The sequence below is a fragment of the Phalacrocorax aristotelis genome, chromosome 3, assembly GCF_949628215.1.
Source record: "Phalacrocorax aristotelis chromosome 3, bGulAri2.1, whole genome shotgun sequence".
In the NCBI taxonomy this organism is placed as follows: Eukaryota; Metazoa; Chordata; class Aves; order Suliformes; family Phalacrocoracidae; genus Phalacrocorax; species Phalacrocorax aristotelis.
This window is the reverse complement of record NC_134278.1, coordinates 125,574,470-125,600,751: the sequence shown is the minus strand read 5'-3', so window position 1 is coordinate 125,600,751 and position 26,282 is coordinate 125,574,470. Positions and strand designations below refer to the sequence as shown.

The 26,282-nt window shown below is 45.0% G+C and overlaps 2 protein-coding genes across 4 annotated transcripts in view; one reads left to right on the top strand and one right to left on the bottom strand.

Annotated features, from left to right (window-relative positions):
- PCNX2 (pecanex 2) overlaps nt 1–14,509 on the bottom strand; it is a 162,137-nt gene extending 147,628 nt beyond the window's left edge. Inside the window, exons 1-5 of one of the 2 annotated variants that reach the window (XM_075089486.1) lie at nt 14,357–14,509; nt 7,907–8,112; nt 5,189–5,306; nt 2,883–2,919; nt 713–2,002 (exon numbers count right to left, since the gene is read on the bottom strand). In XM_075089486.1, the coding sequence (XP_074945587.1) occupies nt 713–2,002; nt 2,883–2,919; nt 5,189–5,306; nt 7,907–8,112; nt 14,357–14,509 (1,804 nt within the window). Of the gene's footprint in view, nt 1–712; nt 2,003–2,882; nt 2,920–5,188; nt 5,307–7,906; nt 8,113–11,795; nt 11,820–14,356 lie in introns of those variants that run through there. The other variant, XM_075089485.1, reaches the window with a different exon arrangement.
- Nucleotides 14,510–18,064: 3,555 nt separating this feature from the next.
- The window catches only part of MAP3K21 (mitogen-activated protein kinase kinase kinase 21), a 43,984-nt gene continuing 35,766 nt past the window's right edge, over nt 18,065–26,282 (top strand). Inside the window, exon 1 of one of the 2 annotated variants that reach the window (XM_075089479.1) lies at nt 18,065–18,913. In XM_075089479.1, the coding sequence (XP_074945580.1) occupies nt 18,172–18,913 (742 nt within the window). In that variant the 5' untranslated portion in view covers nt 18,065–18,171. The remainder of the gene's footprint in view (nt 18,914–26,282) is intronic. The other variant, XM_075089480.1, reaches the window with a different exon arrangement.

Here is a 26,282-nt window from a genome sequence, read left to right as displayed (position 1 = left end):
AAAGCCCTTTTGATTAAATGGGAACTTGCATGGGAAGATACCATTTTTCATTAAAACACTGGGGGCTTTCGTTGAAAACGACCACCAAACTTTCCTCCTTAAAACCCAAATATTTTAGTTGTAAGCAACTAAAAATCAAAACTCTTACCTATTGAGAACAAATACTTTTTTCTTTTTTTTATTATAAACCAACCCACAACTGTGCAGGAAGTGTAGGAATATGTGCGTGTGTGCACACACACGTTAGCTAAAAGTTGAACCACCACCAGTGACAATTCCAGCTTTCCACATACAGGCACACACAGACAATTCTTCAGCACGCACCTGGTACGATGGGCAAGGGCAGGTGTAATGATACAGCTATACACATTTTTGTAAGATATTTTTGGTATTCTAACAATCCAGGCCTGCCACATGAATGCTATTCTAGTACAGAATACTAGATACATATCAGACACCTACTGAGATTAGCATTAGGTTTTACAAAGGAAAGTCTTTAAGAAAATAAAAATATTCAAAGAACTGCAGCTGACTATCACACTTTCACTAAATCACCTTGTCCCACCAAGCTTAGCCCTTCCCTGGCCCTATTAGCAAAACCAGTTCTCCTCTGGGAATTTGCCCTACTGGAGATCTCAGGCTAAGTTGCTATAAATAATGTAACTAGTCACAGTTTCCTTATTCCAAAAGAGTTGTAAACCATACATCATACCTCCAACAAGCCCATTTTCCTTTGTTGTCTCCATTTTGACAGTGGATTGATTAGATGCCTTCATCTTTGAGGTATTAATGGATTCCAGGAGGGAGACAAACTCTAGAAAGTTAGATTCATTGGGCACCTGTCCTTCTTTAGCTTCTAGATCTGATTTCGAAGTTGGTAAGGTCTTTTCTTTGTCAGATACCTCCATGAAATTCTTACTTAAAAGCACATCTGTCCCGCTGTCAACACTCAGCACCCGCATGTGCCTCTTCTCATGAGCAGTTCTACACGACTGCGGGTCTAGGTTCTGCACGTCTTCCTTAGAAGTTAAATTCACGGTCTGCACATTTTCAGAAGCATTCTCCCGGTCTGGATCTGAACAAGTGTTCATTTCTAAAGGAGTATTTGTTGGGTTGCTGTGTTCCTTCACTGCATCGCCCGATTCATAGCCAGAGCACTGGTTGGACGACAGCTCTGCCTGTAAGATTTCTGGAGTTCTTTCACTTTCACTAGCTTCTGGACAAGCCTTACCTTTACTGTCATCAGACAAGTCAAAAGTGATGACGGGGATTCTGAGCTGTTCATTAGTCTGCTGACTTGGCCAGCCTGATGTAACTATGCCAGACTCGAGGGCTGAGCTTGTTCTCTCAGTTCCCAGAGCCTTCGGGTAAACAGAGCCCGCTAGGTCACTGAGGGTAGTGTTCGGTGTAGTACTCATTGTGATGACAATTTTAATGGGCTCACATAGCTGGTCTCCAGGAAGAGAGTTGTCCACAACTGCAACAGCAGTCTCACTGTCCGAGCAATCAAGGTCCTCATGGGTATTACCAGCATTGCAAGAACTTTCCATGTGCTCAGGATCTTTGGTTGCAATGGCATTGCACTGTGGGCAGTTACTGGCAAAGCCTGTCTGTGGTGATCCATCTGGCAATTTCTCTCTTTTGTAGCTTTTAGGATTACTCAAATGGTCTGAAATAACTGAATTTTCACTGTCCCATGGCTCTGAAGAAACTCCAGTCCTTAAAATATCACCTTGTGATGAAGAAATGTTGGAGAAGTTTTTAGCGACATCTCTGTCCAGAAGAATATCTTGGGACCCGTGCTCTCCATATGGCTGTCTGTTCCCTCCTCTTTCATTTATTGCATTACCAGAAAGTGTTTCCGTAGCAGCTGGTTTTGTCACTGTTGCTGATGTGGGGGCACCTGAAGCAGAGGCTGTAGAAACGGGTAATATATCTGCTTTGATACAGGGTGAGGTAGATGAAACTGGTGGTGCAGCCTGGTCTTCTAACACCATAACACCTAATAAAAAACATAAGGAAGTTAGGTCTCACAAATATGAACACTGTGCATTACTGAAGTATGATCATTAGCTAGCAAAATCTGATCCAGAGCAGAGCAAAGGAAGCACAGATGATGTAGCAGATTAGAACAGTTCCTAAGCAAGGATCTTCTTTGTTAGCTGCATGTGAAATACTATGAAAGCAAGCTGAAATCATTCCAGGTCAAGAGAGGTGTAGCAGCATGTCTATTTAATTTAAATAGTCAAAATAGCTCAAGAAACAGCTAATATCAAAACTAAAATGTTTTACATAATTATCCCCACTTAGAAAGACATGAAAGAAAGAATAAGCCAGTGTGGCAGAAGTTTGTTAGATCACTTTGTGCAATTCCTAAATGGTCCCATAGGATATGGCAGTCAACAGAAAGATAAACTGAAATATACCGAGACATCTCAAGCACTGGAACTGTAGGCAAAGCAAGGTGTGCTGGAGCATATGCTACTGAGCTAAAGGTGAACAATGGCAACAGGAGTCTACAGTCAGAAGACATTTAAGGGCTTTAAGATGGGATCTGAGTGCTGGCTTCCTTGTTTAATGCTTTCCAGAAGCACAGAGCTTCCCAAGAATGTGGGTAGAAGGCTCTTTCAGCTCCACGTGTCAAAATGGAGAGAGCTACTTGCATTCTCACCAACGGGCTGCATCCCAAACAGCTTGGCTGACAGCTGAGAAAGCTTAGTCTGTTAGAATTCCCTTGAGATTTTGTTCTCTCGGGCTTTTCCATGCAGCTCCTAACATGAGGCACAACAGAACCTGCCATGGGGTCCTCTATGCCTTTTTTTTTTTGTGGCAAGCAATGATTAAACAAAGGTTTAAAGGCTTTATAAATCCCTTTAAGATACCTCTGAGATCTTCAATAGTTTCCCGTGTTGGCAGCTCCTAAAAATAAAAAGAAACACACAAAATTAGCATGGGCGTTCATTAAATCCTGTTGGGAAACACATCTATCAATGCAATAGCTATCTAATCAAAGGCTAATTACAGCATTGGTAAGTTGCTTAACATCACTGAAATTTGGACATGTACCTTGCACAAAATGTAAGGGGTAGGTGAGGGAGATGGTTATAGAACAGTAGAACAGTCATGCTCCAAGTTGCATCATTGCAATTGTGTGTGGTGTTTGGGGAGGAGAAAAAAATCTAAGATTTTTTTTTTAAAAAAAAACACAACATTTTGCAGTGCCTAATCCAGATTTTTTTAATCATTAAGAAATAGAATGTGTTCATCTGTTCCACATTTCCAAAGTACTAAAACAAAAAGTTTGGTCTCCAGTACTTGGTAACAATTTCTCAATGGAAAACCAGGGGACAGAGCCACTAAGTTATCATAGAAGCTTTGGAGGTCATTTAGTCCAAATCCCCTCCACCATACACACACACTCAAAGCCGGTACAGTTAGAGCAGGTTGCTCAGGGCCATCTCCAGCAGAGCTTTGAATATCTCCAAAGATGGAGATTTCACAACCTCTACTGACAACCTCTTCCAGTATTTGACCACCCTCTTGGTAGGGGACAGGGGAGAACCAACCAAGAAAACCCAAAACCCCCCAAAAAAACATACAAAAACCTTTTAATCCAATTGATCTAACTGTAGTTTTCCATGGCTGCAAATTGCAGCCACTGTCACTAATCCTGTCACCAGGCACCTCTGAGAAGGGTGTGCTCAGTCTTCTCTATATCTTTCCACAGGAAGCTGAAGACAGCAGTGAGCTCTTCTAGTCTTATGAGAGATTTTAGCCTTACAAAGGCTAAAACGACCCATCTCCATCCTCATACATCATGTACTTCAATCCCCTCGGTGGCCTCTGCTGGATTCTCATCAGCAGGTCAGTGTCTGTGGGAACTCACTGGGGAGCTCAAAACTAAACACACAGTACTCCAGGGGAATACTTCAAGAGTCTGAATTCAACAACTTAAGTGCATAACTAGAAAAAAGTTACCGGGAAAAATGAACATGGCTCTCTTCTGGCTGGCAGGCACCAAAACCAAGAGAAAATAATAATAATCTGAAATTTCATGGTGGTCTCCTGGCAGTAAGAACAGGACACTAGGTCTGACAAGACCCAACCTACGTATTTCAAGTGGGAGACATGGACAAGATCCCAAGAAGAAATAGGTTTTCAGAATGGACAAATACCAGAATACTGGGGACTAGGACAGAAACAAGGTGGAAAATATTTTACCTCATAAAATAAAACTATTAATGTCTGTGAATCATACAGATGCTACAAAAAGGTAAAAACACTCCAGGAAATGAGGAAATAGTTCTGATTCAGACCAGGATTTGAACAGTTTGCAGTAAAGAGGGACATGGGGTAGGGGTAGAGGATATGCAGACAGAATGAAGTATCAAATAGCTACTTATTCAGAGATCACTAACCATCCTCTGCACTGACTGAGGCAGGAGTCCTGTAGAAAAGATAGCATGGGATCACATAATTAAAGATTTTATCACAGTATACACGGGGAGTAGCTGAAGATTACACAGACAGCATTCATTCTGTTTCTAAATTTTTGGACACTGAACTCTTCAACCTTCTCATGGGTGTTTCCTATTTTTCTTTAATAATAACAACACTTACATATATTTCCTTCATCATTTCACATGCTATTGATATAGAAAGCATGGCCAATGGCATGGACTGCATATACATGTATCTTTAACCTCATGTAGAGATCCCCTAGATTTAAATAATGTTTTTATGTTTTCTTTAAATATTCAAGAAATGCTTATAAAACGAGCCTAACACATAAGTCTAATTACACAAAAAACAATTATTAATGCTCCACAGCGGGTCCCTTCTGAAGCAATGAGAGGCTGCTCTGATTGCGTTAGCCTCTCCCTTCTCTCAAAGCAACCATGAAAACTAGTTGCTCTTGATTTACAAAGGCCATTTGGTATCTGTAGAGCAGACAGACCCCTCCTAAGAAGTGCAGAATTATGCATCCTAGCTGCAGCTTTGCAAACCCAAACCTTTAGGACAAGGCTGACCAACAGCAGCGGAATACTTAGTAGATCCACGGAACAATCCTTCCTCCTCAGGACAGACCTACGCTTCAAGTGATCAGTACCTGGCAACGCAAAACTCTGTGTGGTAAGCTGTGGAGTGCACAAAGTGAAGACGTTACTACAGAAAGCTGCATACTAACCGTTGCTCCAGGTGAGTTCTGTGAGTGCAGAGCCTGTACCCTTGAACTGTCATGAATTGTTTGGGTAGAGTCATTTTGGTTGGTCTCACCGATGACACCATTATCCCTAGTGTTATTGCTGAAAAGGAAGCAAACGAAAAATAAAGCAATGCTTCTCACCACAGAGAATCGCAGTGAGTTCTGGGAAGAAGCTGAGGAATAACAACAGAATAGGAAAAAACAGCAGAGCACAATGAAGTGACAGCACATTTTTGCCCCTCCAATACTAAAAGCACAGGGCTGAAAAAAACTGTAACCCCTTTTGGCACCTCCTTCCTCTCCAAAACAACTTGCTAAAATTAGATAAATAAAAATCCCTCAGTATAAAATTATTATGGTGTCTTAGAAAGTAGAGCCTTGCTATGAGAAATACAATGCCACCTCTTCAAACTCCCTATATGTATATAATGTCATTTAGTCTGCCTGACAGGCACATGGATTTATTGGCACACAAGGCTGTTTGGGTCTTCTCGTTAGACATACAGTCAAACGGTACTCCTTTCACAATTTTTGGTTTTTACGTCCTTTGAGTGTACCCTCGTGTACCTATTGCTTATCTAACTGCCTGTTTATTTACAAACTTCCCATCAAACAGCTATTTGAAATGCAATACATAATGTGTATTAGTATAATCATTAGATCACAAAATAAAGTTGCTCCTCTGGTTTTAGCCAAGGCAAACATATATCCATTCCTGGATTCATATGTTATAGGCAACTTGTTGATTGCTTCCTTTGTGGATGCATTCAACTACCCACTAACTCTTTCGACACATATATCCTACTAGCTTTTCCATGGATATAAGCAACTATTTTTGGACAAGGTTCTCTTTCTTGGGTATAATACAACAAAAATTCTGTTGGAAGAGCAAAGCTCAACTCTACAGTGAAATGTCAAAAAGCGTGGGTTTGAACTTCTGTTTGTGAGGTGGGTTTTTTTTCCCAACAAACTTATTTTTAAAAACCTACAGCTGTACATAAGCTATAAAATTATTTACCTGGGGGTCTCAGTCACCTTTCCACAATTTTTTTTTTTGTGGTTAGTTGGCTTCAAAAACTTGATCAACCAACCTGCCAACTACCAGGGCCTGTTTAAAAACTTCTGTCAACCACCTAGTCAAATACTAAGTTCTTTATTTTCTGACCAAGTACTAAATAATGGACTTTTGTGCTTAGGACCTCCTAGGAGGAACAGTTATGCGATTCAACACACAAATTTTAAGTGATTCTACCTCTACTTCTCAGACAAAATAAAGACAGGGTAACAGAAGCTTGCGTTCATATCATTAGCCGGTGAACAGGAAAACACTGAGGTTCTGTTTAAATTTCAACCAGCCTAGAACAACTGATGAGCCTCTTAAATTACTGTATCAGACACCTGTAAATAGGAAATAGCTTTGTGAGCTGGCAAGAACTAAAGAGGAATGGAGCCTGAAAGGCATCACCCAATCTAAAATAAAAACCTTTTATCGTTAGTGACACATAAGAAGCATTTCTCAGAAGAGTCTCGATGCAGGCAGACCTTGACACTCCCAGCAATGTCACCACCAGGAGCGTAGCACAGACCTGCACCCGTAAAGACACAGAAGAGCAGTAGCACAGAGGTACAGAAACAATCGCGATGCTACTTCGCTTGCACAGAGTTAGCAATAGGGACTGCAAACGCACCACAAAAATACCCAAATTAGGTTTTTTATACAGAACTCTCTGTGGAAGCTTGGCTGGTAGCTGTAACAAACCTCCTCGGTTTAAGCTTTGTCTGGACATTTCTATGCTGCCTTCACTACTAGATGTGCCTTGTTTCAGCATTTTTCACATCTGTCCTAACACTTAGGAACACTGGAAGCTGCTTGCCAGCTTCATTTGTATGACTCAAGCTTGAAAAACCAGCAAGAGAGCTCTCCGTTTGCTCTGAAAAGTTTACAGTGGAATATTCTACATGTACACAAATCTGGAAAAAGTCAGTACTACTCTTTAGCCCAATACTATTTTTACCTTTAATACCATCTCAACCTGGAAGCAGCCTTAGTGACTTTGAGCGTTTATTTGCAGCAAAGACATTGTACTTGGCTTCTCAGTAGAGAAGCTGCAAATACCTTCCAGATGCCCCTGAGAAACAAAAGCAGTTCTAGTCTTTCCTCATGAATAGGACCACAGAAGCATCATAGGCAGTCACAATAAAACACAAGGGGGAAAAGCAACTTACGCGTCTAGGTTTGATCTAACAGAGAAGTTACTACAGAAACACAAAAGCAACACGTTCTCAGGCTTCCAAAGCTGTGATATTAAAGCATTTTCTTTGCCAACAGTTGCAGACCAGTTTCCCTCCTCTTCCCAGCAGGAAGATGAAAGAGCAAGCATTTAAGTCTTCCCCAGAAAACTTCTCCCAGGTTTTCCCCAGGATCTCTTAGCACCTCCCAGACAGGTCTCTTCCCACTGCCTTCATCATACCCAGCTACTGCCCCACCCTCGGAATCAGGCACAGCTCTGCCTGCTTCACCACAAGCAGCATGCTGAAGCCACTGACAATAAAAGCACTAAGCAGGTTTTTTAAACTGTCACTCCTCACGCAACTGTAAGGAGTTTTCCTACAGTCAACAGACATTTCTGCTATGCGGGACCACGGTGCAAACTCAGCCATTTTACAGACTGTACCAGCAATACGCAATGAAAACCATACCTACGATTTGAGGGCTGAACTGTGTTTCCTTTTGTGACCTCTGTATCTTTGCATTGCCTTCCATTTTTTCTTGAGATCTTTTGTTGAGTTACTTCGCCTTTATCAAACATAAGGTGCAGACGGTAACTGATCACCTTTATTACTGTGAAGAACACTGTCACCAAGCTGCAGTACACAAAAACTGTAACTGCATTGGCTGGAAAAGCCTACAGAAAGAAAAAATAAAGATATAATCATAACAGTTTATGTTGAGAATATGCTAGTAAAATTCTTAAAGTAATTTTCTAACTCTTTATTCCTTATGCTCTATGATTTGTACCTCTACTGAGTTTTGCAACCACAAGTAATGTATCTTGATACAGTGCACTTGGGTTCTGCTCACAAAAAAAGTCTAAGGATTTGTTCAAATTTCAAACCATTTTACAAGATTTACTCTTTTTTTTTTTGATATATTATTTTCTTAACAAAAATCAGTAAAATCTCACAATTGACAAACATTGTAAATCCTCTTTAAAATACTGCATTCCCAGGATATCGCAGCTGCAGCCTTTCCTAAATTACAAACTTATGACAATACAGACACAAAATGAAACATTAGTTACCTACAAACAGGAAACCCCTTTTGAAAAATTCTGTCATCTTACCCTGCTTCTCAGTTACGATTTAACAGTAAAACGCTGTAGTTTGATCTCCTTTTTCCAACACTTCACAACATGTTCCCAAGTCTCTTTACCACTGACGAATTCTAAATAATTAATCAGGACTAGTCAAAACAAATTAATAAAATGCATTTGGAGAGGCAGCCTCTTTGAATTCTTTTTCTAAAATTCATAATTGTTAATTTGCAGCTGTCTGTGATCTGTTTGCTGATCTGTGATGAGCACCACATTTCTTAGTCATTAAAATTAATTACAGTTCGACTATAGTCTGTAAAGTTCTTTCACAGACATGACATACTAACAACATTTTTATATGTAAATACTTCCTTACAGTAAAGGGCAAATCACAGCAATGGACAGTTGCCATAATTGAAGGGCCAAAGCCTTTAACATTATAGTCACGGAACGCCCTTACGTATTGTTGTCACGCCGTTGCAGTCTCACAATGAGTTTAATCTCTTCAGGTTTTTGTTTTTTAAACAGAGCATCACTATATTCCTGCACACTTGTAGCAAGGAGAGAGAAAGAGAAGAAAAAGGAAGATTTTCAATGCTCAGGACTTGCTAAAAGCCTACTGAAGTTAATTTTTAAGAATAGTCTTTACTTCGGGCCTAAATCTATCATTTTAAGTATCAGCATTGCAGGTCAAGGAGCATTTGGATGGAAAAGATTAAATTTTTTTTCAGATTTGTAAATAAACCACACTGGCCACACAGGTGAAGGGAAGGGAACGAGGAACACTTCATCTCTGAAACAAGTCACAGCGTTTATCTTGATGTTGAATCATTTCTGTGTTATTTCAAGCAAGCAGGTTGCTATTCTGCTGCTGCTTCTGGCTTAGTGAGACTTCATACCTTCAAGATGTTCATGCGAAAGTTTTCAGGCACATCCTTTTTTATGACTATTCTGATTCATATACAAAGAATCTATTGCACAGAAGTGGAGAAGCTATTTAGCATCTAGGTACTACCAACGATCTCTCATAAGATAGACGTTACTTTCTACAAGTTGAGGCTTCATCTGTTACGAGTACTTTGTGGTACTGTGTATATACTGACACTAAGCATACCGTTCAGTTACGTAGCGAATCCAAGCCAGAAAGAGGATCAGTTTGCAAAGCCACGCTCTCAGGGTATAAGGTTTGGTGGATAAGGTTGAAGAATTTGTGTTTTTATGACTAATGTATTTGCAAAACACAAGTTAAAAATGGCTTGATCTCACAAAGAACGATAGCCAATTATCTGTAATGATCTGTTTAAGAGAGAGATTTGTTAGCTTTCCAAGGAATCTCTTCAATTATACACTAAAAAGCACAGGCCGACCACTCATTATTAAACAACAGCTCAGAATGAGCCAGTTGAAAAGAAGTGCTCTACAGGTGACTTACATAAAGCTTAATAAATATCATATAAATAACGTCAAGAGGACACAACAAAAACAGACTTCCAGCAGTGCAGTCTATGCACACACAGAGCACACTACAAGAGAGAAGCAAAGGAAGCTCCCAGATTTCTAAGCGGAAAAGAGGGCCAGCTTTAGCAAATGCCGAGCGTTGCATGTCCTCATCCCTGCCTTGTGACCAGACCTACGGCAGCTGCGCCCTGAGCCGGCCTGTGGTCTCCCTGCCCATCTGCCCAAGATCACAGCACTTCCCCCCCACTTACGTGCCCTGCATGCTCACAATCCCAAGCCTGCCTATGTAGAATAAGGCCAGTGCATCCTTAATATTCTTAATCTTGGGGCAAGCTAAGTAGTACAAGCAGCATCTTGCTCCCTGCCCACAGGAGGACTTAGAAGAAAGATGAAGCTGAGAACAGAAAGTCCTTGATTTTCTGAATCAGGCCTTTGCACAAGGGTACAAGTGTCATACGACTGCAGTTGGTGTTCCCAGGTACCGGTAGGTGAAAGCTATCAAATCTTCTTGAGCTAAGGAGGAATTAAGTTATAGACCACTGAGGAATTATATGACAGATTCACATTTGATACGCTATAGTTATAATTAGCCTGGTTTCCTATGGAAACGAGGTTTTATAATCACACCATGTGCCTGCGTATTCATCATCTCTCTCCATCCCCTCTGCTGAATAACTTCCTAATTCTTTGGCTACTTTCAACTAACTGAGAGAATACACCCCACTGGGACAAGGTCACAGCAGAACACCTCCTGCATTAATGAGAGGAACCCACACAGCTCTCTGATCTTTTGAATGCTGCCCCAGTGACAGGAAAAGCTTCAACTGAGCTGACATCTTATTAGAAGCTAGAAGAAACAAACCATCCACAAATACAAATTCATAAGAAAGCAAGCTTCATGGCATCCCACAGGTTTCTGTGGAAGCTGTAGCTCTAGCTGTCTTTGCTCTCGCTCGAACAAAAACTCTACCATAATGCACTTTTTGTTTTCCAGTAGCTTCTGTTGTTATACCCCACGCCAGAACAGCGTGGGGTCACAGGCAGAAATGCAGGCTCGCATGCTCCAAACGTAGCCTGACTTACTAGTGCAAATGCAACAGTTGACCTGCCCACACAGGGAGGGCCTTTGCTTGGGGCTTCTGCTGGCCCTGAGACCACTCCCAGAGGAATGGATGGATTCTTCTTCACATGTCTACTAACGTTATTTGAGTGGCACAAAGGCAAAGGTGACTGAGGTATAGGCTTCCTAACACAAAGGTACGTGACCTTTGAACAAAATACCACACCTTGTAAACTGGACTGACTCATTAAAGTTGATTAGACCCAAATATATCCTACTTGATGCTTGAGCACCTCAGCATCTGAAGCAAGACTGTGCTACACCTGGGCCAGAGGTGTGCTAGAGACACAAGGGAGGGAACTACCAAATAAATACACAGTCAGCCACTACCATCAGGCTTGCAGAGGTACAAGTGGGAGATATGGTTTGGAGCCAAAGATAAATATTTGTATAACAGTATTATAATAATATACTTTAGTGGAATTAATAACTAAGATATGTTCATCACACAGTATAAAACATGGGGAAACAGGTAGCAAATAAAATCCCAGGAGTGTACACTCGGTTCTAAGTGTGCATCCTACCACCCAATACATACAGTAAGTACAGGGTAGCTTACCTCTCTTTTGTGGAGGTATATGTATCCTTTTACAGCGAGATAAAGCAGGGTAGAGCGTGGCCAAATGGGATTGGAAGCAGCTGACACACCACAAGTTTTATTACAGTTTACCTCTGAGTAATTTATGTGCCCACACCCTTATACTGCCATGTTGGACTTCTCCTATCACGGCATGATTTGAAGATTTATAAGAAATAGCAACCCTGAAAGTTCAAGGGCTTCCTGTCCAACAAAAGGCAGGAGAAACACCCACTAAGCCATTCTGGGGACTCAGCGAAACGTGGATGCACATCCTCTTGTGTCTTGTAGAATAAGCTATAATACAAGCATTTCCAAAGTTGCATCTCTCTGTCCCTGATGTTTCACTGGGGCTGAGTTCAGCCCAGTGGCTTTGTATACCAAATACCACTATTTCCATGCACAAAACACCTGGAAAACCTGGACCGTTTGGTGGAAAAAGATAACTTTAACTCTTAATCTACTATGAGGGTTGACATGGCAAAGTTAGAAGATATCCCATCACAGCTTTGAAAGCTGATTTTAACAGCAACAATGCTCCAAATAATATCCAATGTACCCTTTTAATTGCATATTTACTACTACAAAGGATAAATGAGAAAGAAAAGGAAGAGATGGAAACACAGGTCTGCATTTTCAGGGGTGGGGAAGCTAATAATGGAACCATTAGTACCAAAGCCATGCTGACAAAGCTAGAGAACGAAATCCTCGATCCACGCGACAGAAACAACTTGATACTGTAAAGCTTCCCGACGCTACTGTCAGCACGTCTCTGCTGAGCCAGTGTGAAAAATCTAACAACAGCCGGGTGAGCTTTGCCATTTCATACAAATCAAACTTGCAGAGAAACTTTCTGACTTTGACAAAAGTGTGATTAAGACTAACCCAAGCAAAGGAAAGTTTTAAAAAGTAGTACTCCGATTTGACTTTGCCATTTCAGGAAATGTCAGTGACTGCTTTGGTTGAATCCAAAACTATCAGTGTCAAGTGTGTAACATAAATATGACCCCAAATATTACTGAATATAATAATAAAAATAAAATTCCCCAAAGAAAACCTTTAGTTAAAGAGCAGGTTCAAGTTTCTAAGTGGCAAGAATATGTCTTGCACAAAGTTTAAAAGGCCCAACCAGTTAAAAGCAAGAAAACAAATACTTGAGAACGTCATTACTCTCAAGGAGACAGCATAATAAATGAATTATCCTTATCAATGAATTCCCATAGCAATACATTAGCTCAAGAATACAAGTCCTGCGTTTAACCAGATGATTCATCAGAAAGTCAGCCATTCTGCAGAAAATGCAAGTCCTTCTAGACAGGCAAAGACGAAGCCCGAGAGAGTGAGTTCAGCAGATAAGTTAGGATTTCTCCCCTTCCTTTTTAAATTATTTTTTTTACCTTAGCTCTGACCTACAGTCTTTGTATCCAGTGTCCTTTTGTGCAACTCTGCATGTGTTCTTCCATGATATTAGTACAGAAGTTTCCCACAAGGAAATACATATTCTTTCAGATACATACTTGCATCAACTGGAAAAAAGTTAACCTTCACTTTTTTTCCTCTTTTTAATCTCACGTACCACTTTGACAGTCACTCCTACAAGGCAAGACTCTTGCTGGTTCGCATAGGTAATAGACACTATCAATCAGAAGAAAGCATACTGTTATCTTGGTTCGTTAAACTCCATGAGACACGCTTACAAGAATTTACTGCAATCCATGCCACAAAACACAGTACACCAACTGATCTTTAAAAATACAAGATTTGCTTTTCACTGGGATTGCAGAGCGGTTTGTGAATGCTCTTTGCTCTTGAAAATCAGACCAGTATCTGACACGTAGGGTGAAGAGACCTATTTAGAAATTTTATCCAACAACAACAACAAAAAGTTCCACAGAACTTAGTTAAGGATTTAGTTGAGTCACTGTGGGAACCAAAGGGATGGAAGTTGTTTCTAATGGAAGCAGTATTAAGCTACAATCACTGAAGAACACACCAATGAATAGATGCAATGATCCAGCAAGCTACACTTCTAAGCTTTTCTCACACAGTAGGAACACACACAAAAATAGAGCAAAAGTTTCAAGTTTTCAAGGAAAATAATTTCAAAGTCTGTCCAACGAATCCTATTATTAAAATTATCTATTTGCAACGTGTAAACTCCAGCACAAAGGGAGCTGCATGTCACGAAAAGCCACGTGACTCACCCGTGACATTCAGCCAGGCATATTAATAACGTGATATTTGGATTTTTCCATTTATCTACCCTTCTCAGCAGGTAAGACTACAGCAGACTGGGGGGGGGGGGGGAGAAACAAAGGTCTCCAAAAGAGATGTTTTCGGAGCACGCGTCCCCACGGCCGCTCGCGTTCGCAGAGGCCGGCATCGCACCCCTCCGCGAGCGGCCCTACGCGGCGGCTGCGGCAGGGCCGAGGGCTGCGGCCCCGGCCTCGCGCGCCCGGCGCACCGACCCTTCAGACACCAAATCCTCACGCAAAACCCAATACGCCTATTTTATTTGTTTTTTTAATCATCACACCTACCCCGCCCGGAGGTCAGTTTATTCCCCGGAGGCGCTCACGCCCTCGCCGCGGCTGCCTCCAGGCTGGGGACCGCGGCCGTGTCCGTGTGTCCGTCCGTCCTCCCCCCCGCCTCCCCCCCCCCCCCCCCGCGCCGGGTCTCACCAGGTGCAGGGCCATGGGCAGCGTCAGCAGGAACAGCCACAGATAGAGGTGGCAGCTGTTGGTGAAGGCGCCCTGCTCCGGGTCGTGGTACCAGCCCCCGGTCAGCGCCGCCCACACGCCCTGCCCCACCAGCCGCGCCGCCGGCGACACCATGGCCGCCCCCCGCCGCCGCCGCCACCGCCTCCCCTCAGCCGCCCGCCGCCGCCGCCATGCCGGGCGCCCGCGGATTCTCCCATGGTGCCCCGCGACGCCGAGCATCCCGCCCGCCCGCCCCACCACACCCCGGGCGCCGCCGCTGCGGGCCGCCGCCCCCTCCCCGCCCCGAGCCCGGGCACAGCGCCCCGCTCGTCCCCGGTGCGGTGCGGTGCGGTGCGGGGGGCGCTGCCCCGGCGCCGGTAGCGAGCGGCGGCACCGGGAGGCCGCGGGGCGGAGAGGGGCCGGGCCCGAGCCGCGGCGGGGGCGGGGGGCGGCAGGTCTGGCGCTGAGGCGTCCGTCACCGCCGCGTCCCGCCCTGGGCGGCCGCGGGGTTGGGTCACAGGTGTAAAAAATGGGCGGCAAAGGGGCGGCGGCGGCCGGCCGGGCTGGTCCCCCCCATCGGCACGGCCCCCCGCCGCCCGGGTTTCGTTGCCGGTTATTCATTGCGCCTGATACATGATGGGTTTCTGGGCTTTGAGCTCTGCCCGACTCCAGCGTTGACTTTTTGTGTTGTTTTGAGCTGCATTTTGGGCAGGCAGGTGGGAAAACTTCCATTTTAAAAATTTGCTTTTTTTCAAGAATGAGTAGACATTCTTGGTAATCAGCAAAATCAGTAAAATAAATTTTATTTTAGGGTAAAACACAGTCTGCCTTCCATGAAAGAACTTCATGGTGACCGACCTCAGATTAGCAGGGCCAAGGGGTACGTGGGGGGTGGGGGAAGCACAGGTGTGTGAAGCAGGGGGGAGCGGAGCTGAAATGGAGGATGGAGTGGAAGCTCGAGCAGGGGAGGCCAAAGGTGCGAGGGATGGGGCATAAGGACACGGGGCACATCCCTATGGGACACCCCTGAGGGACGGGGTGTGAGGCTGGGTCGTGACCGCTAAGGCTGATCGTACATGGCACTCCCTCCCTCTCGCCCGCGGCCACCAGACACAGCTGTGGAGTTCAGCTCTCTGCCTCTCGTCAACCCCTTCTAGGGACCTTTCCACGCATACAGACTTCTATTGCAGGCAGTTTTGTGAAGGGTGTGCGCATGAAACGGAGGCAGCCAAGCGGCTTGCACGTTACTTCACCAAATTTACCCTGCTTTCATTGTTCCTGACCGTGGCTATAGTTTTGTGGACTAAACATGCCGTTCCGGTGTGCTTGGTATGGATTTTTTTAGCCGACGATAAGAGACCAAAGATACTATCAACCAACCGTATTTGTGAGCTAGCGCACCACATCTCAGCTCGCCTCCTGATGTCGCAGGTGACGTGGCCACGCTGGGTGCTTGCGTTGGCTTGATGAGGAGGGATGACACAGCAGTACAAACAAGCGGCTGGCAGCCGGGGAGCAATGGCGCCGTTTCCTTCAGCGGCGCCGGCGTGCTCAGATGTCTGTGGATCTGTAGCCACGGGGCTCGAGGACTTGCTCGGTGTGTCCGTGGCAAGCAGCGAAGGACCTTGAGTGGTGTGGAGGAGGCACAGTCCCGGCAGTGCCTCGTGTGCTCCTCCTGTAAACGCATGTTACCTGTTGAGTGGAATTTTTTTTGTTTTACCCTTTGCAGAGTCTTTTTGAAGATGACAAAGTCTGTTAACACAAATGTAATGACTGAATCAAGTGCAATAGCTGGCTATGAATAATATTTTTGATGGGTGATAACTAAAAATGTTAATTTTTCAGAAACTACGGAAGTTGTGTTCCATATGCATGCTGGCGAATAAGAACATTGGCCTGCCAGCTCCAAAAAAAAAAAAAGAGAGGCAATAAGCAAAGGTGGAAATGAAAAGCTTCTTCAAAACCTCTTCTCTTCTGTTTTTTGAGACCTCTAGCTCATGTAGGTTATTTGGAAGCCCCAGGTCATGCCGGCTTCACTGGGGTTAATATAACATTGGGTCTTATTAAAGTGACGTGTCCGCCCATCGCTCGAATCTTTCAACTCGTCCTCACCTTTGGATAACGTTGACATTTTTGTATAATAGTACTTGCAGGAATGAAGGGATCCTGTGACTCCCAGCTCGGGGTATGTGTCCTGGACACAACGTAGATGCACAGTACCGTATCTCCAGCTGCAGGAGTGCCGTAGATGAAAGACGCAACCACTTTTCTCTCGAGAGAAGCCAACGACGGATGGAGCCGGAAGCTTCGCCTTCCTTCTCAAGGGTAGCTCCACTAGGTGGTGCCGTCAGGAAAGTCACAGGCGCCTTGCAGAGCCCTCTGCAACACCACTGCCATTATTCGAAGACCTAGGATCAGCAATTACACGCCAAGATCCCAGAGCGCTAGGTGCTGCGGAAACACCGGATGAAGAGTCAACCGAGCGTAGCAATTGCTAGTGGATAATGGTACTTCAGAGAGCGCAGATTTTTGAATAAAAGCTCTAAATAAATATTTAAGCTTTTCACTGTACAGCAACCAATACCTTGCCTGACCCAAAACATTCCACACTTAATTAGTTCCTGCAGATTCCTTTAGATAACAGATAAAGTTCGAGGTGGAATTTGTGTGGCAGAACGTTTGTATTACAACATACTTCATGGCTTTTATAATAAAGCAAATATGCAGGTAAGGAGAGGGCTTGTAATTATCTCTCTGAATAGCTGCAAGGCATTCTCTTATATTAAAGGAAATGGGAAAAGGCTCAATGGATATGCTGGTTCTGCATTCTTTCTTTTTGGTTAACAGGGTTCAGCCACTTTCTGCAAAATTTTATTTTTGCCTTGGCGTGTGCAACTATAGACGCAGTTTAGGCTGTGGGATAAGCAAGAACGTATGATTTTTGGAAACCGTAACTTTTTTTTTTAATTGCTGTCTTTACGTTGGAACCCTATTCCTGTGATACCCAGCTGCAAATTTGGTGTTTCCGTAGGGGCGCGCAGCGCTCTGGATGCGGGTTTCTGTGCGCCGAGCCGGGAGGCACTCAGCCCGCCGGGCTATGCTGCCTGGCGGTGCGGTCCGACACCTTCCCCGAGCCTTTTCTAGCCACCGCAGGGCTTCTGCCGCCAGCGGCCGCCTCCAGCACCGCGGGAGCCGTAGCAGTGACCAGCTCCGAGGAGGGCAGCACACCTCCTCCCACCCCGAACCGCGCTTCCCGCAGGCCCGACGAGGAGAGGGTATGGCCCCAGCCCACGCGCTTCCCTCCGACTTGCAGCGAAACCGCTGCTGTACTTTAGAAAGTGACACGGTTTTTCCACCTAAAACCAGGAAAACCTTTATGCAGAAATAGGGCGCGCGCAGTATTTGCTATTTCCAGGTAACCTCCTCACGAACGGAGGGCACGCTCGCTCCCGCCCCGCACGCGCCCACCTGCCCTCCCGCTCCCGCCGCCTCCAGCGCCCGCCGCGCCCCACGTGACGGCCGGCGGCCAATCCCCTGGGGCGGGAGGGAGGGGCGCGCGGCACCGCCGCTCCCCGCCCCGCCTTCCCCGCGCGCGCTTGCGCCCTACCTGACGGAGCCCTGCGGCGGCGGTGACCGGGCCGGGCCGGCCCCGCCCCTTCCCCGGCCCCGCCCCTTCCCCCTGCCTGGCGCCCCCGCCCCTCCCGCGGCTCCCGCTCGGCGGCGGCAGGTGAGGATGCGGCTGGGCGGGCGCCCCCGCGGCGGCGGCGCTGGCGGCCGCCGGGGCTGAGGTCGCTGCCATGGCTTTGCCGGGCGCTGGGGGGGCGGCCGCCGGCGGCGGCGGCGGTCCGTGCCCGTTGTGGACGGCGCTGTACGACTACGAGGCGAGCGGCGAGGACGAGCTGAGCCTGCGGCGGGGGGACGTGGTGGAGGTGCTGTCGCAGGACGCGGCTGTCTCCGGCGACGACGGCTGGTGGGCGGGGAAGATCCGCCACCGCCTCGGCATCTTCCCCGCCAACTACGTGACCCGCCAGCCCCGCGGCGCGGCGGCGGCGGGGGACGGCGGCGGGCGGGGGGACCCCGCGGGGAGCCTGACGGAGATCGACTTCCAGCACCTGGAGCTGCAGGAGATCATCGGCGTGGGGGGCTTCGGGAAGGTGTACCGGGCCACCTGGCGGGGCCGCGAGGTGGCCGTGAAGGCGGCGCGGCAGGACCCCGACGAGGACATCACGGCCACGGCGGAGAGCGTGCGGCAGGAGGCCAAGCTCTTCTCCATGCTGAGGCACCCCAACATCATCGCCCTGCACGGGGTCTGCCTGCGGGAGCCCAACCTCTGCCTCGTCATGGAGTTCGCCCGCGGCGGTTCCCTCAACAGGGCCCTGGCCGCCGCCGCCGCCCCCGGCGCCGGGGCCGCCCGCGGGGGCCGCCGCATCCCCCCGCACATCCTGGTGAACTGGGCGGTGCAGATCGCCCGCGGCATGCTCTACCTGCACGACCAGGCCATCGTCCCCATCCTGCACCGGGACCTCAAGTCGAGCAACAGTGAGTCCCGACCGGGCCGGGCCGGGGGGTGAGGGGGGCCCTGCGGGCGGTGAGGCGGCAGTCGGGGGGTCCCCGGCTCCCCGCCGCGGCCGGGCTGCCGCGCGGCCCCGGCCCCTCGCCTGAGGGGGCCCGGCGTGGCGGCGCCGGCCGTTGTTGCCGTCGTTGCCGTGGCCGCGGCGCGGGGGCGGCGGGCGGCTCGCTCGGGAAACGGGCGGCCGGGCCTGGCCGGGCACGGTCCGGGAGCCGCGTTTCACCGGGAGCTGGGTGTCGCAACTTGGGCGGCCTCCGCCCGGAGCTGGCGGCAGGGTAGTCGCCGGCGCCGTGAGCTGTGAACTCGTGAGAAGGTGGGGAGAAGCGGGTTTACCTGCAACGCGCGCAGAGCAAAGTCCTGTCCTCTCGGGGGGGAGCTCGTTTAGAAGCGAAGCGGGTAATTCCGTGTGCACCACCGCAATTGCAAGTCCACAGGGGTTCTTGTACTCCGGTACGTTGCGTAGTCCTCGATTTTAAAAGTTACGGTAAACCGAGCTCCTTGTAAAGGAAGGGGTCTAAAAACGGCATCGCTTAACGTTTTACTGCTGAACAATCGTATGTGTTTCTGTTTCTCATTGCGTGGGTCTAGCATTGCTAAAATCCACTCGCACAGTGAACACAGAGAGAGAAAAGACAGTGGCTTAAAAACAGCAGAAGCTCTTGTGCAGTTGCCAGGTTTGCATTCAGCCGTTGGCGTGGACAAAAGCACCTAAAAGAGCGAGGGAGTTGCTCAATTCATGCTTAAATGGATCCTTGGTCCGTCTGTCGATACAAGACTGTCTTAAGATTTTGGCAGTCGTGGTGGTGGAAGGCTGGTTTACCAGAATATAGGGGTTTGGCCTCGCCGTGACAGTTGTGTTTTGAATTGGTGACCGGAACATGGAAATCTGTGTTCTCCTATAAATGTCTGAAGCTGTCTCTCCTCCCTTTCCTTTTTGTTCTGAATTGGCCAAATGTGCAGCAATATGTTACTCTCTTTTTCCAGTTAGGAGTCCTTAAGTAGTCCAGTAGAAATAAAAAAGCTTCATTCAAGTTTGAAGCACTTTGTTTGAAAGGTCTTTGCAGTGTGTCTTGAAGGTCATCATGCATGGGTTGTTAAGACAAGGCTCAGTCATGGGACTGTTCCTGAGAATACTTTCACTATTTGCTTGATAAAGGACCTTAGCTTAGCTACGTTTGTGGTTCTATGTGTAGTGCAAGATGATGAACTCTGGGAGCGTACCTTTAGGGTCACGGCCAACACCTTAATTTCTAGCAAGTTGTCTGCAGGCAGCTGTGCCCTCCTAGTTTGCTGCTCTGTTCAGAGTGAGCTGCTGTTCCCTGAGTATTTAGTAGCTTTCCTTAGGCAAAGTGCTGCATGCTAGCCTCCGAAGGTGACAATGGCAAAGTCTGTATCTGAAATGGATTCATAACCCTGGGCTGTGTAGCGTAGCACCCAGAGCTGAGTTGCTGACTGCTGTGAACTGTTTACCATTATCATCTTTGTGTATGTGGATAATGGTAGAGCTTTTTAAAAATACGCATATGTGCCTATTCACTGCTTTCATTACTAACTCCTGTTGCACATGCGCTTAACTGCAGCTACCCTTATTTCTTAATCTTAGTGAAGCTTGAAGACAGTATTGAATATGCAAAATAGAATTACATGTCTCAATCATCCAACTAAATAATAACTTAGAAGACAATGGTGCACTACTGGTACAATACACTATAGTAATTAAGTTCAACAACATGAATTTAAAGTGACTGCAAATCACTACAGTATCCCGTGTTCTGTTAACTCATCTGTTCATCGAAGATTTCACTACATTCTTTTACTGTAGGCTTTTCCAGTCTTGCACAGTGGGAGTGGAAACCTGCCGGGCTGGACTGATCAATAGTAACAGTTCAGTGGTGGCTATAGCTGCAGAGAGGGATCCGGCAGCATCCGTTCCTCAACTGCTCATCGCTCTTTCCGTGGACTGCCTAGCGGTGGTGGTTCAGTGCTCTCCATTGAGCAGTTCTAGGTAGTGTACTGATGCATTGGTTTTGTGCCTAGTTATTTTTGTTGAGAAGGAATTTTTCTTCCTCGGACAGCAAATTGGAAAAATGACTTCGCTTAACATGGCGTGGTAAGGAATGCTCCCCAAACTATTTCCCTAGCAAATAGGCAGGAATTAATTTTTCCAGCCAGGGGAAGGGAGCCCCTTCTACCAGTGTATTTGATCCAGAAAGGATATATGCCTGGGCTTGTGGTTGGCAGGCAATGGGCTAAGCAAAGGCAAGTATGTTATTTCTCTCAAGCAATTTTATGGAGTTGGGATCTATAAGACAACATACCTAGTGTGGTTTCGCTGATGCCAAATTGACGTGACCGAAGAGAAGAGCCATGAGAGCAGCGGAGTTTTATTCACAGCAGTGACCGTCTAGGTGTGTACAGACAAGTTACCTTGGGCTCCTTTTAGGAGGTGGGAAAAGGTTTTTGTTTCTGCCAAAGCAAGAAAATGGAAAAAAAAAAGATATGCAAATGTTTTCTATTTTGGGAAGAAAACCTAATAAATTTGGTTGTGAGGGATGAAGTAAGGGGCAACTCTCGAGTTTTTTTGGTAGCAGAGTTTCTTCAGTTCTGGAGTCTGTGTAAGATAAACTTGGTATTTAAAGGTTATTCAGAAGTAGATAAAACAAAGGTGTAAAGAACACTTTTAGCTTCAGATATGTGTAATAAAATGAAACACAGTAACCGTGGTCTCTAATGTGGGTTTGCAAATTGTGGGTGCTTTGGTAAAAATGTTGTGCAGGTGACATGGTGAGGAGTTTCTCTGAAAAAGAACATGGTTTATTTTGAGAATATCTTCCTTGTGAGCAGTTCTCGTGCTCATAGATAAACTTTATAGATGAAGGAGATAATCTAAAATTAAGGGTTATGAGGTGGACTTTATCTGTCTAAAATATGAAGAAAAAATTTGAAACAAAATTGGACATTTTTCAAACCTTCATGGATGGGCAATGAATTCTGAATTGAATGATACTTTGACTGAAAAGCAGATCTCCTAAAAATTGTGAAACTACTTGAACATTCTTAACTGTATCTCCTGAGTACAACCTTAGTCTTGATTAAGTGTGCCAGCTGATTATGAAAAAGTTAAGTTTTACTGAGAGTAATCATCTAGAAGGCTGGACACTAATAGTTACATGTGTCTCTTTAGCACATCTCAGCTGTTTTGCTGACTTTTTGAAAGGGCAACGTTTTTTCTCTGGGGGAACCAATTGCTTTTTTCTGGGCAAGGACACCCCATTAGTTACGAGATCTGTGGTTGTTTAGGGGCTTGGTGCAGCCTTCCTGATTCTTTTCTTAGTATTCTGAAGCAAGCTAGTAATACGTCCAGATAGAGTAAGCAAGTTTTTTACTTTCTGAAGTCTAGTGTAGGGAAAGCAGAGGTTTATGTTTCTGGGATTGATTTTAGACTGTGCAGTATTTCTGCCTTAAAGAAAAAAAAAAAAGGCACTTTATCTCTAGTGCAGCAGCTTTGTGTACTTGTAGAAAATGCTACCAAAAGTTCAGAATATCTTGCTTATGGCATAGACCCATCCATGAATACAAAGTGTAAAGTTGACTCAGTGCAGATTATGTGTACTAACACAATACTGATAAAGTACTCTGTACTCATGTGTTGTAGATGGATATGCGAGTAGGGTTCAGTTTGCTATGGCTTTCACCAGCTCCTCTGACATCCAGGATCCTTTGCAGCTCTCTGAAGTGTGTTAAGTTTATATTACTCTTTGAAATCGTCAAGGACAGCTTGAGTTTCAGGGATTGTTGAATAAGGCCATGGATGGGACAATGCTAATGAGAGCAATACTTGAAGTCTGAAGGAATCAAACATACAAGAGAACAGTGAAACTGCAATTGGACGATCCGCTTTAATGTGACATTCTTCAAACTAGTCCCATGAAAAACAGTCAGAAAATAGAAATAGTTTGGTTTTAAAACCTCAAAAGGAGGTGTGATGTGGTTTGACAGAACTGTTGAATCAGTTGCTTTTGATGAGGGAAGGTGTCCTGGAGTTTGAGAAAAGCAAGAGCAAATTATCTCTGGTTCTTTGCTCTTACAGGTGATTTGCAGCAGAATTGCTCAAGTTATGCTGTTAAACACCTTTACAATAAGACACATAGGTTTTCCAGAGCTCATAAAAACTACTTTCCCCTCTAACTTTGCCACTTAGTAACTTTAGGCTAGCAGTTCGGGGAGAGGAAGAGAAACAAACTAGAGTTAAGCCTATCTGGCACCTTCTGAACTGATTTTATTTATTTGGAAATCACTGGGGTTGCATAATTTGTTTCTTGGCCCTGTTTTGAAGAGGGAAGACTTGCAGCACTACTTGTGATGTGAGTAAGGATTGCTTAGATATTACTAAATGCTTGACAATTCAGTATCTTCTAGTGTTCAGTTACCAAGAAAATGAAAAATTAAATATTACAATTGTCATTGGTAGTTTTGAAGGAGAGAGATGGGTTTTTCAGCAGACCTGAGCTTCAACCTTTCTTTGTCTGGAAATAGAGGACATCTTGGAACTTCCACGGTAGTGAAACTTGGAGTTCTTTCTGTCAATAGCACTGTGCCAGTTACTGCTCCGCTGTTATTTTAATAAAACTAAAAAAACCTTTATTTTCTACCTGTATGTATTCTGCATCTCCCTCTCCTCGATGCAGCACACTTATTCGTGGAACTTCTGCTCTCCTGTTCCCTTCCGCACCCCGAGCGTCCCCGCTGGGCTAAGCCTGGCCATCCCAGGGTGCCCAGCTCCAGTACTGGGTAACTCCAGCCACCTCCTATAACAGGCTGCATATGCTGTAATTGGCTTGAAACCACTTGTGTATCGCCTGGCTAGCTGCTAGGCTCCTACTGGCTGGCCTCTCAGTGGTCTGGAGAGGAACGTGCAGAACTAACTGCAGTTCCCCTTCCGTAAGGCAGCTGACTTTCATGAAACCCATAGGAACCATATCTCAGAAGGTAGTATCGCTTTGACTAATGTCAGTCAGATAAAATAGTGGGGCCAGAAGTAATTTAGCAGTTCAAAATTTGTATGCTGTAGCTTACCATGCTGTGTTCATATAGGAAGCCATGGCACTGAACTGCTTTGCACTACTCTTAATTACTTAAATTACATAAAGCTAGAAACTGTTCTGGGTACACCAGCTTCCTGTCCCGTCTCTGAGTGGCAGTAGCCCTGCCTTGTGCTTTGCTGTAAAGATAATGCCTCTGCATTACAACATAAGAACTGGTCATACATCCTGAAGCATCTGGAAGTGTATAGCAGGAAGGAGCTCTAGTTTTAATAAGCTTGTCCACTTAATATTATTTAAAAAAACCCAAACAATAACAACAACCATAAAAACCCCAAACAAACCATCCAAAATCAAATTCAAGCCACCCTCATGTAAACTGTAATAGGATTGCTGAATTTCATCGATGGTCTATTAAATATTAACATGCTGTTAAATTCTTTAAGTTTTTCTTTTGAATATAGTTATGTCACTTGAAAATGTTCTACTTTGTTTTGTAAAACATTGCTCCCAGTAATTTGTTTCGTTATTTGATGTGTGCTCCGACTATGTAGATAGGGGGTTTTATTTTTTTGAGACCCTGAAAGCTGGTTGGATTCTGTGGGGGCAGCAAATGCTTAGCAGCCTTGAGCTATAGTGTGCCTTTTTCCAGTTCATCAAAGGAAAAGTCTTGTGTTATGGCCATTTTATATTCACCTGATGTATTTACTTACTGGATATAAATATGTTGTATATTTTGTGTTCAGAAAGGGATGCTGGAATTCAAGAAAGAATGATTTTGAGTAACTGATGGCTGCGGCTGTCTCCATCTGCAGTAGAAATAACTGGTGCTGAAATGTCGTAGAGGCCAATTTCCAGCTGAAGGATTTTTCAGCATTTAAAGTTAATATTCAGGAACTTAATGATTTTAATACAATATCTGTCAAATGAAAGTTTGTGAACTACTACTCTGTAATGCAATATTTGTTTGTACAGTCTGTAAGCTTCCAGCGGAGGAGTAACATCCAGCAGTTACTTTATTCGTAGGTGAAGGCTTATTTGCAATAGCCATTTATTTCACCTCGATCTGCTATCTACCAAATATGCTACCATTTCATGTTTTTATGTATCTCAAATCTGGACATTATTGGGGGGGAGCGGGGGGCAGAAACGCTCATTGATGTCAAATTCCCTCAAAGTTAACAAGGCTCAAGTATATTTACATAGAGCCCTTAAAGCTCAAAACATGATTCCAGGCTGAAACACTAGCTAAATGTAATACAATTAATTTAAAAGCCAGGAGCTTTTAATACCCCTATTTATAACTAATTTTTAAAACAGGCTTTCATTTTAATGTTTCCCCAATTATGTACATCTGGCAAGCGTAAAATTATTCCTTATTTGGTGTTGAGACTCTCCGCATCTTTGACAGGTAGGATTGTTAATTAAAGAATAATGTTACTTTGATCTTTTTCTGGCTCTTAGTTCTTCATGTCTTTCTCGTCTCCCTGTCTTTGTTCTCTCGCTCATTGTAAGACACCAAGTGATCTAGCTTACAGCTGTTGGAAGACTTCTCTTTTTTCCTGCTCCACACTGGACTCTTTCCTAGCAGGTTTCAGCAAGAGGCTCGTTTGCACCAAGGTTTCTGGTGACCTCTACATGTTCAACGTGGGGAGTCACGTTCTAGTCTGAATGTCACATTTGCTGACTGTCTTTTCTGAAAAAGTATTCTGGTTTGGGGTGGCGTTATAAATTGAAGTGTAGGGCTTTGGATTAGAGTGTTTGTAATATTTGTATATTAAAGAAGACTTCGTTACTTGGCTTGTTTTTACTTTTTTTTTAAACCTGGTGCCTTAAGGATATGCTCACATACCTACCTGCCTCTAAAAATTGCACTGAGAGCACAACCCATTTCCACAGAAGTCAATGGAAAAAACGGGCAGCTAAACACCTCCCATTAGCTGTTAAAATACTTATACAATTTTTCTTAATTCCCCTAAAGAGTGAGAAATAATTTTAACTGCTGACCATAACACTTGTGAAATGAGGTGTTGTACTTAAATAAAAAGAATGCAAAAGGGGGTTGGGATTTGGTCATTGATAGTGTTAGCCTAGTATAAAAATTTGAGATATAACCGAGTGTTCAGTTAAATTTTTTTATCATACGATTATTTTCCCCCCCTATTGAGACTGCAGGCACAGTGCGTGCCTTTGGACCCTCTTACCAAATGTTAGAAGTCCTATCAGAGTTATGTTCTGCAACCTCAAAAGAATAGAGAAGTAACACATCCTTGAACTGTATTTGGATGTTGAATGC